The following is a 14,658-nucleotide window of genomic DNA, read 5'->3' on the forward strand; positions in this document are numbered from 1 at the left end:
TTGGCAGAAAGAACAAAGTAAAACTGAACCGCTCATCTCTAGTTCTAACACACCTAGCTACCTGCCAAGACGGACAGGTGGATAATGTTGGCCTGGTTAGATCAGAGAAAAACAAAAACAGTACATCGGTCTTTAAATGACAAGTACGTATAGATTCGTTTACGGTAGGAAGACAGGTCATGTATTATAAAAGTCACTGGTAATGAAGCGATACCCATTCACCAAAAGGGGGATATGGAGGTGCTGCCCAGAGAAACCAATCAGGTTACAGCTGCCATTTTTACATTTTATACTGAATTAAATAAATGATAGCTCGAAGCTGACTGGTCGCAATGGGTAACACTTCCACGTGTCCTCTCCAGAAGGTTTGATAAATATCCCCTAAATGGTATTAATACATTGAGTTCTTACCTGCTTGGGGTGCTTAGAGACGCTTGCATAGAACGCCTCCAGAACTGGATTATGAGCCGGCCGCAGTTTCACCTTGTCCTTCACGCCCAAGATCTGGGAAAGTGGGGTAGCTGCGTAACTGCATAGAAGAGTCATTAGATATATAGGATGGTACAGTAACGGAAACACAGAACGTACAACCCTACAGAGCATGTTACAGGGCCACCAGTACGCACAAAAATATAAAAACAAACTGAAATCAGAGCCTCAGTCTCGTGTTTTGCGCTATATATAAAAAGATGTCTTGGGCCAAATATAAAGGCTGGTGTAATTCAGGTAGTCCTTTAGTCAACATTCCTAAACCAATAACTGGCTTGATTTACATTCCAGACCTCGTTGTGTTTGGTCCATTTACACATGATTAAAATATGTAATGAGGCATAAAATATACCAAAAAGGAAAATAAAATAACAAGCACATACTGTAGGCTGGCAGTACTTCTGTTCTCCATGACTAACCCATCATGCCACATCAGTGCCAGGATTACATAATGCATGGTCACCAACAATTTGCCAATTTTTCAGTTCGGACAATAACATTTCTTTTTTTTTTTTTCTATTTTAGGCGCATGGAATAACCTCTCCCCCAGCTTACACGGTTTAGTATGAATCATGGTGCAGTAAATCAGGGCCTGGAGACACCAAAAGGTGCCAGTTTACCAAAATGTCACCCACGGCTCTCTAACATATGGGTGTGGTTAAAAAAAAAAAAAAAAAAAACGACATTCAGAATGTCAACGTGATGTCAAAATTAAACATGTCGACACCAGAATGTCAACCTAGTTTATCCTCATCTTAGCCTAACCCAAAAAGTGTAAAGTAGACATTTTGACTATGTCGTTATTAGTGGGTGTCAACATAACATCCATAGTGTCATTCTGACTGGAACTCCTATAATAAAGTATAGGCAAGAAAAATAATCTAATCTTATCTCAGGATTTATGATGCGATTGCATTGAGGGCTCAGGGTGATCGCATAATCAAACAGCACATAGTGCAGTAAACAGATTGGGAGGGCGTGATAAGTTTGTGTCATGTGACCAGCAACCATGTAGCGACTAAACGCTCTCTGGTAGAATTGCTGGCTCTCTCGGTGGCGGATTCCCGCCCAATTCAGGAGTCTCCTGAACATTCTAGGAAATGGCAAATAAGCTGTTCCATGGTTATGCTGCACATGGATGTTTAGGGCCAAAATATTTTTAACAGCTATATTCAGATTTATACAATAAAGGACGTGAGAAGAGGACTACTTTGTTGCCTCTGTAACCTCGGATACACAGTAGTACACTGAAACTTGAGGGTTAACGCTGTGGTTATTGCAGGAATGTGTGCAATCATTCATCCATGTGGCAGCATTTCATAGAAAATATTGCTCATAAAATTTCCAGCACACAAAACAAATGTTGCTCTTGTAAGAGAATCCCTAATCTCTATAACAGGGAGAGGGCCAGATGTACTAAGCTCTGAAAAGGGATAAACTGGAGAGTGATAAACCACCAGCCAATCAGCTCCCAACTGTCATTTTTCAAACACAGCCTGTGAGATGGCAGTTGGGAGCTGATTGGCTGGTGGTTTATCACTCTCCAGAGCTTAGAACATCTCCCCCACAATGTATTTTTGCCTTTGTTCTACTACAAGCCTTAACTCAACAATAATGTGAGAGAAAAAAAGCCCATTTCATTTAAGATGACCATATCAGCCACAGTTTTATGGTCATACATGGAATGTAACCGTGCCCTTATTGAACTTGTGCTGTATTCTAACATGGTAAACTACAAACAGGTATTTGAACTAAATCACGGTTTCTCATTTTGCAAGTGTTCCATCCGACATGGCACGTTTGGTCACAGCAACCACAGAAAATGTCAGTTCTCAGGTTGAGCTGTGGCTGCCAGTCAGGTAGACTTGCCCACTCTTGCGGATGGCTGGGAGCGACATCCAATTTTCAGCGAGCCTCCCTTGCCATGTCGACAAACATCCATGTCGACATTCTGGTGTCGACACTGACTGTCGACATACTCACTAGACCCAGTAATGATACAGTTAACACATAAATGGTGTGTTTTTTGTTTTGTACACTCCAAGAGATTATTTGAACAATAGCTGTAGAGATTAAAGGTTCTTGTCATCAAGGGAGGGGGTCACTGCTTCATGTTCATGTATCAATTGCCGTGCAGGAACCAGCTAATGGATAGGAGCAACACGTTGCGATTCCCGGCCATTGCATAAAGGACCAGTGGCTGGGCTCCTGCGCAGGTGGAACACCACGGCTAGATGTTCTGCAGGATATAAACTGTACAGCCCGCAGCGAAAAAGACAGCAGGACGTCAAGTTACGTCATAGGTTCTGCTAACAAACAGCTACACGCAGCAAATCTGGGAGAGAAGGAACCTTTATACAGGTCACCGCCTCAGTAAACAGAACAAAATAAAGTGCCTTATCTACATCCTCAGAAACGCCAGAAAGATAAATATTTTATTTAAATGAATTGCCCTATTATATTTCAGGAAACAGATTCAGTGGTTAAAAATTGTGCACACATATTGTTTGGCTCCCTACCTGGATATGTATTCAAGAGGTCAGGCAAAACCTATTTAAAGCTTGAACTGCTTAAGAGCATGAAACCCAAACTTTAAAAAAAAATTAAATTACAAAAAAGTAGCAGCTAAAAACCTTAGTGACACTTTGATATAGGGTAAATTTTTCTGTGGGTTTATAGAAGGGGGGGCAGTGGCGTAACTAGGGGTGGTCGGGCAGGGTGCGTGCCCTGGGCGCCGTGGGACCGGCGGCCACGGTCCGGCCTGCCCTAGTTAGCCACAAGTGTAGCGCCGACCGCAGTGATTGCGGTCGACGCTACACATTTACACAGGACCGGCACTAGGCTTCCCTGCGCCGGTCCCGTGCTGCACACCTGAGCCCGTTCCCTCCCCCTGAGCGCTTGCCCAATAGCGCCAGGAGGCGGGCTCAGACTGTGCATAACACACGCATCGCCGCCAGCGCTGGCGGCGATGCGTGTGTTAAACAGCAGCCAATGAGAGTCAGATAGACTCTCATTGACTGCAGCAGCACCCACTGCAAGAGCCGGACTTCCGTCTAACTGTCAGGGCAACTGGGGAAATCATTTGGGGAGTCTGGGTGGAGTTGACCATCAATACTTAGGCATCATTATGCCGAACTATGGGTTTGGTATATTTTGTCGACATGGGCCCGTATTCAAATTGAAGCGAAAAGTCAGGGGCCGGACTTTTCGCCGTCATCGCAGGTTTTGCCAGCAAAAAAGTATCGCGTGCGTCACTGGGTATTTAATTCCAAATCGGAGAAAACAGGACCCGGCGAAATGCAAACAGGCGAAAAGTTGTGTTGTTTTTTGGGGAAAATCAGCCCGACACCCCCAAAAAGATGCTCTGACATGGGAGTTCACTATCAGTACCCCTGATTAGCCCCGCTGAAGGTATTTGGGGTCTTTGAATGATCTCATGGTCTCAATAGATGCTATTTAGCATCTTTGGCGACAGTGGTGAAGAATAGTATTTTGCCATTTTTGGGGGGGAAATAAGTATTCACATCAAATTTGGGGTACATGAAAATGGGTGCAAGCATATTTTAAAGTTGCTAAAATAAAGCATTAAATAGCACCTAACGCACCTTCAGCAAGCAAATGCAAACAAAAATACACCTCCCCCATACTTCCAGACCCCCCCAAAGGCTATTTCGCTAGTTTCTTAGTTTGTACCCACATTTTTTCAAAGTGCTTTTTTGGGGTGTCTTTAGGGGTTTTTTTTAGCGTTTTTTGATACAATTAGTGTCAAGGGGGTGTAAAAAGGGTTTAGGGGGTTTGCCGCAATTTTGCATCCCAAAACCACGATTCTGCACTTTCTCCACCAGGTATTCATAGGCGAAACTTTTCCGCTGGTTACAGTGCGCAAACTTTTTGCATAAATGGAATCATCGAAAATGACGTCATCGGCGAAAAAGTTTCGCCGAAACAGACTTTTCGTTCCAAATGGAATACGGCCCATGGTCGTAATATCGACATTGACCACATAGACATTCATCAGGTCGGCACTGATGAAATGTCGACACAAATAAAATGTTGACAAGAGATTCCTGGTGGTCCAGTTGTGACTTACTTGGTTCTGCGGCTCCAGTGGTCTCTTCGGAGTCTGGCGATCAGCTGACGGCGACTAATACCGCTGGATCCACCGCATTGTCTGTAACCTATAATCCTTCTGGCTGATCCTGCTGTCGTTCCAGCGGTAATCGATAACCTATAACCCTCCCCCCTAGTGCCAATCCCTCCCCTTCCTAGCTGTCGCCATTCTGAGAATGACGGCATTTCATATCTCGACTTTTCAGATGTTGTCACTGTGAATAGGTTAACTTTATGCAAATGTCGACATGTTACTTGTCAACATCGACAATGTGGTGTCGACATATTGTCAACATAATGTCTGTATACCCCTAATCATCTATTCAACCAGCTCATTTAATATAAAAACATAAACAGGACTAATTGTCCGGGACATACTGACAAACAAGAGGGGACCACACAGTGGTAGATATCGGAACTATTGATGTGCCAAACTGCATAAATTGTGTCTTTTGAGATGGGTGAATGGAGAATATGGGACCATGCACACAAGACGACACGGCCATGGAGAGATCTTACATGCATAGCTGCAACCAATTGTCTTTTACACACACACACACACATTGATTTGGGGTAATCAGCCCGACAGACCCCAAAAGATGCATAGACATTGGGGATCACTATAGATACCCCCGAATAGCCCTGCGGAAGGTATTTGGGGTACTTAAATGATCTCAATAGCTGCTAATTAGCATCTTTGAAAAAGTGGTAAAGAATAACATTTAGCAGTTGTTTTTGCAGAAAATAAGGAGTGCCAGCAAATTTGGGGTACACGAAAATGGGTGCAAGCATATTTTAAAGTTGCTAAAGTGAAGTTTGAAAAAAAAATTAAAAATCCACCTGCCGCAAGCACCTGGGGCATACATGGGGACCCCCTGGTGTCTATTTCACTAGTTTTCAAGTTTGTCCCCCAACTTTGGACTTTTTCGCCCCCTTTTTCAAAGTCATTTTTTTGAGGTGTTCTTAAGTATTTTTTTTTACTTTTTTTGACCCAGTTTACCTTTGGGGGGACTGTCTGAAGGGTGCAGGGCGGTTCCCTCAAGTTTGCACCCCAAACCCCAATTCTGCCCTTTTTTTCGACAGCTTTCACAGGCGAATCTTTTTCGCCTATTCCAATGCATTGACTTTCCGCGCCGGTGAAAAGTCTTTGGAATCGAATACGGGGATAAGTTTTCGCCTAGCGATATGACGTCACCGGTGATACTTTCCAGCAGCAATTGACTTTTCGCACCTAATTGAATATGCCCCTTAGACTGACCAACTACTAAATACATCAAACACCACAAGTTATAAACCCAGAGCAGTGTATGCATTACCACATCTGACCAGCATGTGGCCCTCCAAACCTTGGACATATGATCAATACACACATCATCCAGACTGACCTAGGTCTACCGATTGGGAAGATTGCACTTCTGCTTTAGTCAGGAGGACATTTGGTGACATTAGTCATTTGGACCTGTCAGTTATGTAATTCAGATTCAATGTACACTGTGGGCCTGATTCAGAGTAGGGAATAGAGAGAGATATCGCTCTCAACTGTGAACCTGAACAAACCATATTGCAATGCAAGGGGTGTAAATTCATACATTTTTTTTGCATGTAGTGTAAATACTGGCTGCTTTTGCATGTAGCCCACAAATACTGCACAGCTTTATTATTACTCTACAATTTAGATGTCAGTTTGGACACACTCCTCCCAAATCTAAATATCTCTGCACATTTTAAATCTGCCCCACCTGCAGTTCAGTATGGTTTCACCAAGATGATCAGTTGAGATATCTCTCTCTATTCCCAAGTCTGAATCAGGCCCTGTGTACATTAGATTTAAGTGTTTGTGGAGAAAAGGGAAGGCCCATCAGAGACTGTAAAATCAACAGGTTTTGCCCTGGTTTAAAAAAGTTATATAAAACTAAAACAAATATAACATCCATAGTTATTTTTTGGGCTTGATTACTTTACTGAAGGTTTGATGCAGGTAACATATTTACATAGCGCGAGAGGTGCGAGGAAGAGGAGGAGGCGAGCGCGAGAGGTGCGAGGAAGAGGAGGAGGAGAGCGAGAGAGGTGCGAGGAAGAGGAGGAGGAGAGCGCGAGAGGTGCGAGGAAGAGGAGGGGACAGCACAAGAGGTGCGTGGAAAAGGAGGAGAGAGCAAGAGGTGCGTGGAAAAGGAGGAGGACGAGAGCGCAAGAGGTGCGTGGAAGAGGAGGAGGCGAGCGCAAGAGGTGCGTGGAAGAGGAGGAGGCGAGCGCGAGAGGTGCGTGGAAGAGGAGGAGGCGAGCGCGAGAGGTGCGAGGAAGAGGAGGAGGCGAGCGCGGGAGGTGCGAGGAAGAGGAGGAGGCGAGCGCGAGAGGTGCGAGGAAGAGGAGGCGGCGAGCGCGAGAGGTGCGAGGAAGAGGAGGAGGCGAGCGCGAGAGGTGCGAGGAAGAGGAGGCGGCGAGCGCGAGAGGTGCGAGGAAGAGGAGGAGGCGAGCGCGAGAGGTGCGAGGAAGAGGAGGAGGCGAGCGCGAGAGGTGCGAGGAAGAGGAGGAGGCGAGCGCGAGAGGTGCGAGGAAGAGGAGGAGGCGAGCGCGAGAGGTGCGAGGAAGAGGAGGAGGCGAGCGCGAGAGGTGCGAGGAAGAGGAGGAGGCGAGCGCGAGAGGTGCGAGGAAGAGGAGGAGGCGAGCGCGAGAGGTGCGAGGAAGAGGAGGAGGCGAGCGCGAGAGGTGCGAGGAAGAGGAGGAGGCGAGCGCGAGAGGTGCGAGGAAGAGGAGGAGGAGAGCGCGAGAGGTGCGAGGAAGAGGAGGGGACAGCGCGAGAGGTGCGTGGAAAAGGAGGCGAGCGCAAGAGGTGCGTGGAAAAGGAGGACGACGAGAGCGCAAGAGGTGCATGGAAGAGGAGAAGGCGAGCGCGAGAGGTGCGAGGAAGAGGAGGAGGCGAGCGCGAGAGGTGCGAGGAAGAGGAGGAGGCGAGCGCGAGAGGTGCGAGGAAGAGGAGGAAGAGGAGGAGGAGAGCGCGAGAGGTGCGAGGAAGAGGAGGAGGAGAGCGCGAGAGGTGCGAGGAAGAGGAGGAGGAGAGCGCGAGAGGTGCGAGGAAGAGGAGGGGACAGCACAAGAGGTGCGTGGAAGAGGAGGAGGAGAGCGCGAGAGGTGCGTGGAAGAGGAGGAGGAGAGCGCGAGAGGTGCGGGGGAAGAGGAGGAAGAGGAGGAGGAGAGCGCGAGAGGTGCGTGGAAGAGGAGGAGGAGAGCGCGAGAGGTGCGTGGAAGAGGAGGAGGAGAGCGCGAGAGGTGCGTGGAAGAGGAGGAGGAGAGCGCGAGAGGTGCGTGGAAGAGGAGGAGGAGAGCGCAAGAGGTGCGTGGAAGAGGAGGAGGAGAGCGCAAGAGGTGCGTGGAAGAGGAGGAGGAGAGCGCAAGAGGTGCGTGGAAGAGGAGGAGGAGAGCGCAAGAGGTGCGTGGAAGAGGAGGAGGAGAGCGCAAGAGGTGCGTGGAAGAGGAGGAGGAGAGCGCAAGAGGTGCGTGGAAGAGGAGGAGGAGAGCGCAAGAGGTGCGTGGAAGAGGAGGAGGAGAGCGCAAGAGGTGCATGGAAGAGGAGGAGGAGAGCGCAAGAGGTGCGTGGAAGAGGAGGAGGAGAGCGCAAGAGGTGCGTGGAAGAGGAGGAGGAGAGCGCAAGAGGTGCGTGGAAGAGGAGGAGAGCGCAAGAGGTGCGAGGAAGAGGAGGAGGAGAGCGCAAGAGGTGCGAGGAAGAGGAGGAGGAGAGCGCAAGAGGTGCGAGGAAGAGGAGAGCGAGAGATGCGAGGAAGAGGAGGAGGGCGAGAACGTGAAAGAACAAAACCCTGCAACACTGGGAACAATAGCCAACTACTCAACAGATGATGGGTCCAAAATACTAAAACTGTTCCACTTGAAATAGTTACCAGCAAGCAGTTAAACATATGCACTTCTTAGAGGTAATGTATGCTTAAGGGACAAAGTACAGAGTGGGTGAGGGAAACTGAGGGATTTTTGTTTTTTTTCTTGAAGGACTTATAAATCAGCCTAGTATATACTAGCAGTTCTAGTTTGAAACCATGCTACTAAAATACTCACATTTCAAAGAAGTACCGTACTATGAGGAAGATGAATGCAAATGGGATAGTGATGTACAGGTCAGAGGCTTTGGCGTACGTACGACCTTCCTGATCCTGAAGGTCATCCCAGGTCAGACTGTCTGGAAGCCACAGCTTATGCCACCAGAAGTAATCATAAATGGTTTGCAGCATCCTGCGGGAAAGAGGGAACATGCACAAAGGGAGATGAGACATAATGTACACACAGCTTGCCAAACTGTACTCAACACACCCTCCTGTGACCAATCCGATATACAACAGAATACGTCCGTGAAGGGCACAGAACTTTGACATGCAGATTAGTGAAAGTTATTATTTCACAAAGAGCTGCTTGCAATTTTCAGCTGGAGTCTCCGTAGTGCGTGACCCCTTGAAAATGCAGAAACGAGAGCTGGGCTGTGTGCTACCTTACTCTAGATTTGCATATTAAAATGAGATTACGCTAATATCCTGTGAAGCTATTCTGTGTTTCAGTTGAATATTAGCCAGTTCTATAGAGGCCCTTTAACTCACAGATTGCTGGGGAGGTTTGGTTTGCAAATTATAGAGCCATGGCATGCACAACGGGGTCTATTTACTAAGCCTTGGATGCAGATAAAGTGAACAGATATGAAAGTACCAGCCAATCAGCTCCCAACTGCCATGTCACAGGCTGAGTTTGAAAATTGACAGTATAGAGCTGGTTGGTTGGTACTTTATATCCATTCACGTCATCTCCATCGAAGCCTTAATAAATAGACCTCAAAGTTCCAAACAATCAGCTCCTGTCATTTTTCAAAACGCAGCCTGTAAACATGACAGTTAGGAGCTGATTGGTTGATAGTTTATCACTTTCCAATTTATCACTTTCCAGAGTTTAGTACATCTACCCCACAGCCTGTAAAGTGAGCTGGTTGGTGGGTACTTTATCTCTCTCCAAGGCTTAGCACATATCCCCCCCGCCAGGGCAGAAGTGCGGTTCCATGCCCTGACAACGCTGTTATTTTGTCTCAACTGGCCACCAATAGTAGAAACTTGTACCCACGCAGGCTCACTACGCTCGTCACACTTCGGGCATGGTTACTATTCCCAATAGATGTCCACGTAGATAGTAACGGATGACGTCAGGGTCCTGAAGCTGAAGGGGATCTAGCCGCAACCATAATATAAAAGGCAACATGGTGCACAAACAGCGCTGTGACGACAAAGGTTTCAAGCAGCCACAAAAAGGAGGATAAGTATATACCGTACCCAACATGAGCTAGTAATCAGACAGCTCTATTATACTGTATACTGCAGATTCCTATACCTTTCCATATTAGTGTGTTTGTGTATATATTACACATACACACACAAACTATATTATAATCACAATACAGACCCATGTCCAAGGTACAAGCGCATTATGCCTCCATCTCCAGTAAGTACCTTGATGAAACACACGTGAATTGGTTTTCGGTTTCAAAATAAAGCATTTTATACTTCGTGGTCCCCTCAATCCTTTTTGCTCAGGTTGAAACATTTCAAACTTCCAAGGCTTGATTATTCAGGTTACAACTAAAGCTACATACACACTAAGATTTTGCCAAATGATGCTAACGACTAGACCGATTCAGACCGACCAGAACAATCCAGAAAGCATCCGATCTACGTACACACTATGGGCCTCATTCAGAGGCGATCGTTAGATGCAAGCGGTTGCTCTGAATCAGGGTGGCCGCTTGCATCCTGAATGGCCGCCTCCTTGTCAATCGTTAAGCTGTGGGTAGGGTTTGGGCATTCGTCTTAAGCTGGGTAGGGTCTGGGCATTCGTAAGCCCCAGGGAGCTTCCTGCTCTGTTTGAGCAGGAAGTTCCCCACTGACATCAGCAATGATGTCAGTGGGGCCGCCCCCAAACGGCAAGCGTTCTGTCTGGAGCGCCTCCGTTTGGCCGGGCATGCCCCCGGCCCGCCCAGCAAACGGGGCAAGCTGTCACTCAACATCGACAGCTCGCCCCGTCTACTACGAGACCCCTAACGGCGGAGCACCCGTCAGCCGGGTATCGCGCATGCGCACAACGGAGCCGGCTAAGTCGTGTGCATGCGCTGTTGGGCAACATCGAGTCGGTTGTGAGCGCTCAGCGCTCACGACTGACTCTGAATGAGCTCCTATGTCTCGTCTCCATAGGGGAATGCTAATTAATTAGAAGACATCGTCCGAGGTCTGTACACACTGCACTTTTTGAACGATACCAAAATGACGGGACTGACATAGCGTGCGTGTACCACACACACTTTATCGGGAGCCGATCGGGCCCCTAGTGCTGCTTACACACTATATAATTATCGGCCATATCTGATAGATCTTATCATGTCGGGCCGAGAATCGCATAGTGTGTACCCAGTCTCAGTGCCTAAATGCCTGGATCATTCAGAGTCCCTTAATCCACGTCTTTATTAACTTTCTATTGTTCTTTTCACTTATTATATCATACGTGCCATTAAGGAAATCTGACTTTAGTGTGGCATTTAGTTTACAGAGTTTGTAATTAACACAGGATGTCATTAAGAGTACAGTAAAAAGTGCAATTTACTACTCTATGAAACTAATTGTAAGCAACCTGGTCAGTTACTGTTACTAAGCCTTGGATAGAGATAAAGTGGACAGAGTTAAAGTACCAACCAATCAGCTCCTAACTATCACTTTACAGGCTGTGTTTGAAAAATGACAGTTCGGAGCGTATTTGGTACTTTATCACTCGCCAAGGCTTAGTACATAGATCCCTATATGAAGCTATATGGTGACTTAATTGCATTCCATAGCAGTGCATGGGGGGGTGCATTATGTGTGTGTTGTACAGTACATGTGTAGCTTTTACAGTTATTGGCAGCTACCCCGACCTCTATATTAGTGGTATTCATACTAATAAACAGGGCTCAGATTGGTATAAAAGCCACCAGTTGGACCCAGCATAAAATACCATGTAATACTAGTCAGGTGATGCCATGATATGCCATCTATGCTGGTCAAGTGGTGCTTGGCAGCAGAATGGAATACTGATCTTTATTTCTCATGTGCCCGTTCGCGCTATTTCACCAATTCTGAACCAAAAATCCCTACCTGGCATTTCCCATAAATGTCCATTTCGCCGAGGCTATCAGAATGAACATAAAAAGCTCACAGCGATAGACCAGTGTTAAAAAGGTGTTAATATTACTTCATGATCGACTGCAGTAGTGTCAGGACAGGCAAGCCTAATCTTGCCGAGAGGAAACATTAAAGTATGTAATTTGGGCATGGCTGTCACCTGCGTGAAGTGGCGGAGCAGGTAAAACAGCACATGGATGTAAATTCTAGGAAAGAAATAACTATTGTTTTTGTACTTTACATGAAAAGCATAACAGCAACAACAACTCGCCTTTAAATGAAAAGAGTTACAATCATGGAAGGAATTTCCTTATTATTGGCGAGTAGCAATATATAAAGGCATTATTACATCATGTACGAGAGGATCTTTAAAGTTCCACTGTCACTGAATTTGCTGCTTAATTGCTCATTTTCAGTGAAAGTTTCAGGATTTAAAGTGCTGTCAGTAGTTGATATTTTTCAGCTGCACAGTAGAATTCCACTTATAAGAAGCAATTCTGCTATGTATTTAATAGGCGCTATTAGGTCCACCTAGAACCACAGGTAACAAAGGTTCAATTAGCAAGTTCAGATTGGTTAGGAAAGTTTGTGTGTTATAATTAATAATGCACCCCTTACTGACACAGATATTAGAAGTAACCTTGGATTTCTGTTACCTGTATAGCATCCGTTCAAGACACTCTGCCCATCTACTTCAAATCAGACTGGTTTGTGTGGCACTGGGCAGTTACACCTGAGCCAACTGCCACACCCCAGCCCATCAACGGCATGGAAGAGCAGAAGATGGCAGATCAGGAGGCACTTGTGTACTTTACGGACTCATTGCAGAGAGAACCCAATGAATGTTTTAAATGGTACTTGTGTATGTAAAGTTCACAAGTACCAAAAGCTGTCCCCACCTAAAGAAGAAAGTTGTCCCCTCGCAGGCTCCGCACGCTTCGGGCTCTGTGGCTCGCCACAAGGTTATATTCCCCCTCTGTGCCCACTTAGATGGCAGGGAATGACGCTGGACACTGGCTGATGACGTCCAGGGTCCTCTCCGTGAAGGGGATTTAGACATTACCATGATTGATGATAATAATGAGTGTAGGACACTTGGGTTCTCTCTGCAATGAGTCCGTAAAGTACACAAGCACAGATTAGGATTCTGTAGGGCTGTAGGAACCCAAAGTAGTTTAAACACCAAAGGTTTGTGTCACTATGCATGTCAGCATTAGGGTGGGGAAACCGTTAATAGTTGTTACTTGCAATAGTCTTCAACTACCAGGACCAATGGGATGAAGGTAGGGTGGTGTCAGGAGAATGGCAGTTTATAATAGGAGGAGGAATGTAAAGTATTAGCCTCTTGGCTTCAGGTGATTCTGACCCATTCATTCACCACCATAATGTGTTTTATATATTTGGTTAATGTTTGCAATTTGTTTTTGCTAACACGTTACTTCACAGACAGGGGACAGTGGCAGGAAAGCATGTCAGTCAGTGGTCACAGGTGGCGCAAAGGTTGGTCAAGAGCACTCATGCGCTTAGTGTGGCCATAGTTAGGGCATCGTCCTTGCAGTGTCCAGTGCTCCTAGTTCTCTATGACCTGGGAGCACAAGGGGCGTGCAGCTGCCCCAAGTTGGTTTGGCTGATCGGATAGTTCATGTTTTCCTGACCACCATATAAAAACATAATTAATGCTGTAAAGTAAAAAAAAAAAAAAAACCCATACAGTACTAGAATACACAACAGTACAATAGTAAATAGTAGCTATAAATGCTAATAGTAATAAAATATATTTTGATATAAAAATTCACATCCATGCCATCTTTGATTGGTAAAAACAAACCAAAACACAACGAAAAATAAATAAATAAATATACACACACATACACACACACACACACACACACACACATTATTGAATTGCTTTGTATATTATCCTAAATTGCTCACTAGTCCAAATTCTAAGATAATCTTAATTGAAGCCATTAAATATAGAACATAACTCATTTATTATACAGCCATTATTCTTCTGTGTACTAACTTCTCATATACAGCTACTGTTCACTCTAAAAATGGGAACATGTCAAAAAATAATGATAGCAATCATATTGAAAGTTGTATACAGAAAAAAAAAACTGTGGGCGCAGTTCAATTGTTTTAGAGCACCCGATCACCGGTCTAAAGTGACGGGAGATTGCGGGGCGCTATTCAATTGATGCCAATCTTCACGTCGATCGCACCCAAAGAGGTTGGGTTTAGCAGCACAAAATGGCTACACCCCACCAAAGTGCTGGGCGCAATCACGAAAAGTGCAGTTTGGGCGCCCAAACAGGTAACTTTTCATGCATTTCAGCTCCCCACCCCCGGGGGTGGCATGCCGAAATGCCGGCGCCTGTTCGCGTCTGACAGGAACAATAATTGAATAGCTCCGTCAGGCGCGAAGAGGGGCCGAAACAATTGAAATGCGCCCATTGTGTTTGTTCATTACTTTGTAAATCTCCATTGTTGTACAGTAAGGATACAAAGCCATGACAAAACAAACAGACTATATAAGAAAAATATATATATATAGAACATAAATATAACGGATATAAGCAGATCAATCCAGGAACAACACCCAATCGCATAGGCATGTCCCTTTCTATAGTAGACAGAGCCCTCAGACCAAGCTGTAACAACGTATACTTTATGTCTGCAATATGTTCAGATAAACACTTATTATTATTACCAGTTATTTATATAGCGCACACATATTCCGCAGCGCTTTACAGAGAATATTTTGCCATTCACATCAGTCCCTGCCCCAGTGGAGCTTACAATCTATGTTCCCTATCACACACACACACATTAATTTTGTTGGAAGCCAATTAACCTAGCAGTATAT

At 45.7% G+C, this 14,658-nt stretch overlaps 1 protein-coding gene across 1 annotated transcript in view; it reads right to left on the reverse strand.

Annotated features, from left to right (window-relative positions):
• CERS2 (ceramide synthase 2) overlaps positions 1-14,658 on the reverse strand; it is a 53,049-nt gene that overhangs the window by 19,464 nt on the left and 18,927 nt on the right. Inside the window, exons 2-3 of the mRNA XM_088453773.1 lie at positions 8,665-8,838; positions 412-529 (exon numbers count right to left, since the gene is read on the reverse strand). Coding sequence (XP_088309899.1) covers positions 412-529; positions 8,665-8,837 — 291 coding nt within the window. The 5' untranslated portion in view covers position 8,838. The remainder of the gene's footprint in view (positions 1-411; positions 530-8,664; positions 8,839-14,658) is intronic.

The sequence above is a fragment of the Taudactylus pleione genome, unplaced genomic scaffold, assembly GCF_031769625.1.
Source record: "Taudactylus pleione unplaced genomic scaffold, aTauple2 ptg000587l, whole genome shotgun sequence".
Classification (NCBI taxonomy): domain Eukaryota; kingdom Metazoa; phylum Chordata; class Amphibia; order Anura; family Myobatrachidae; genus Taudactylus; species Taudactylus pleione.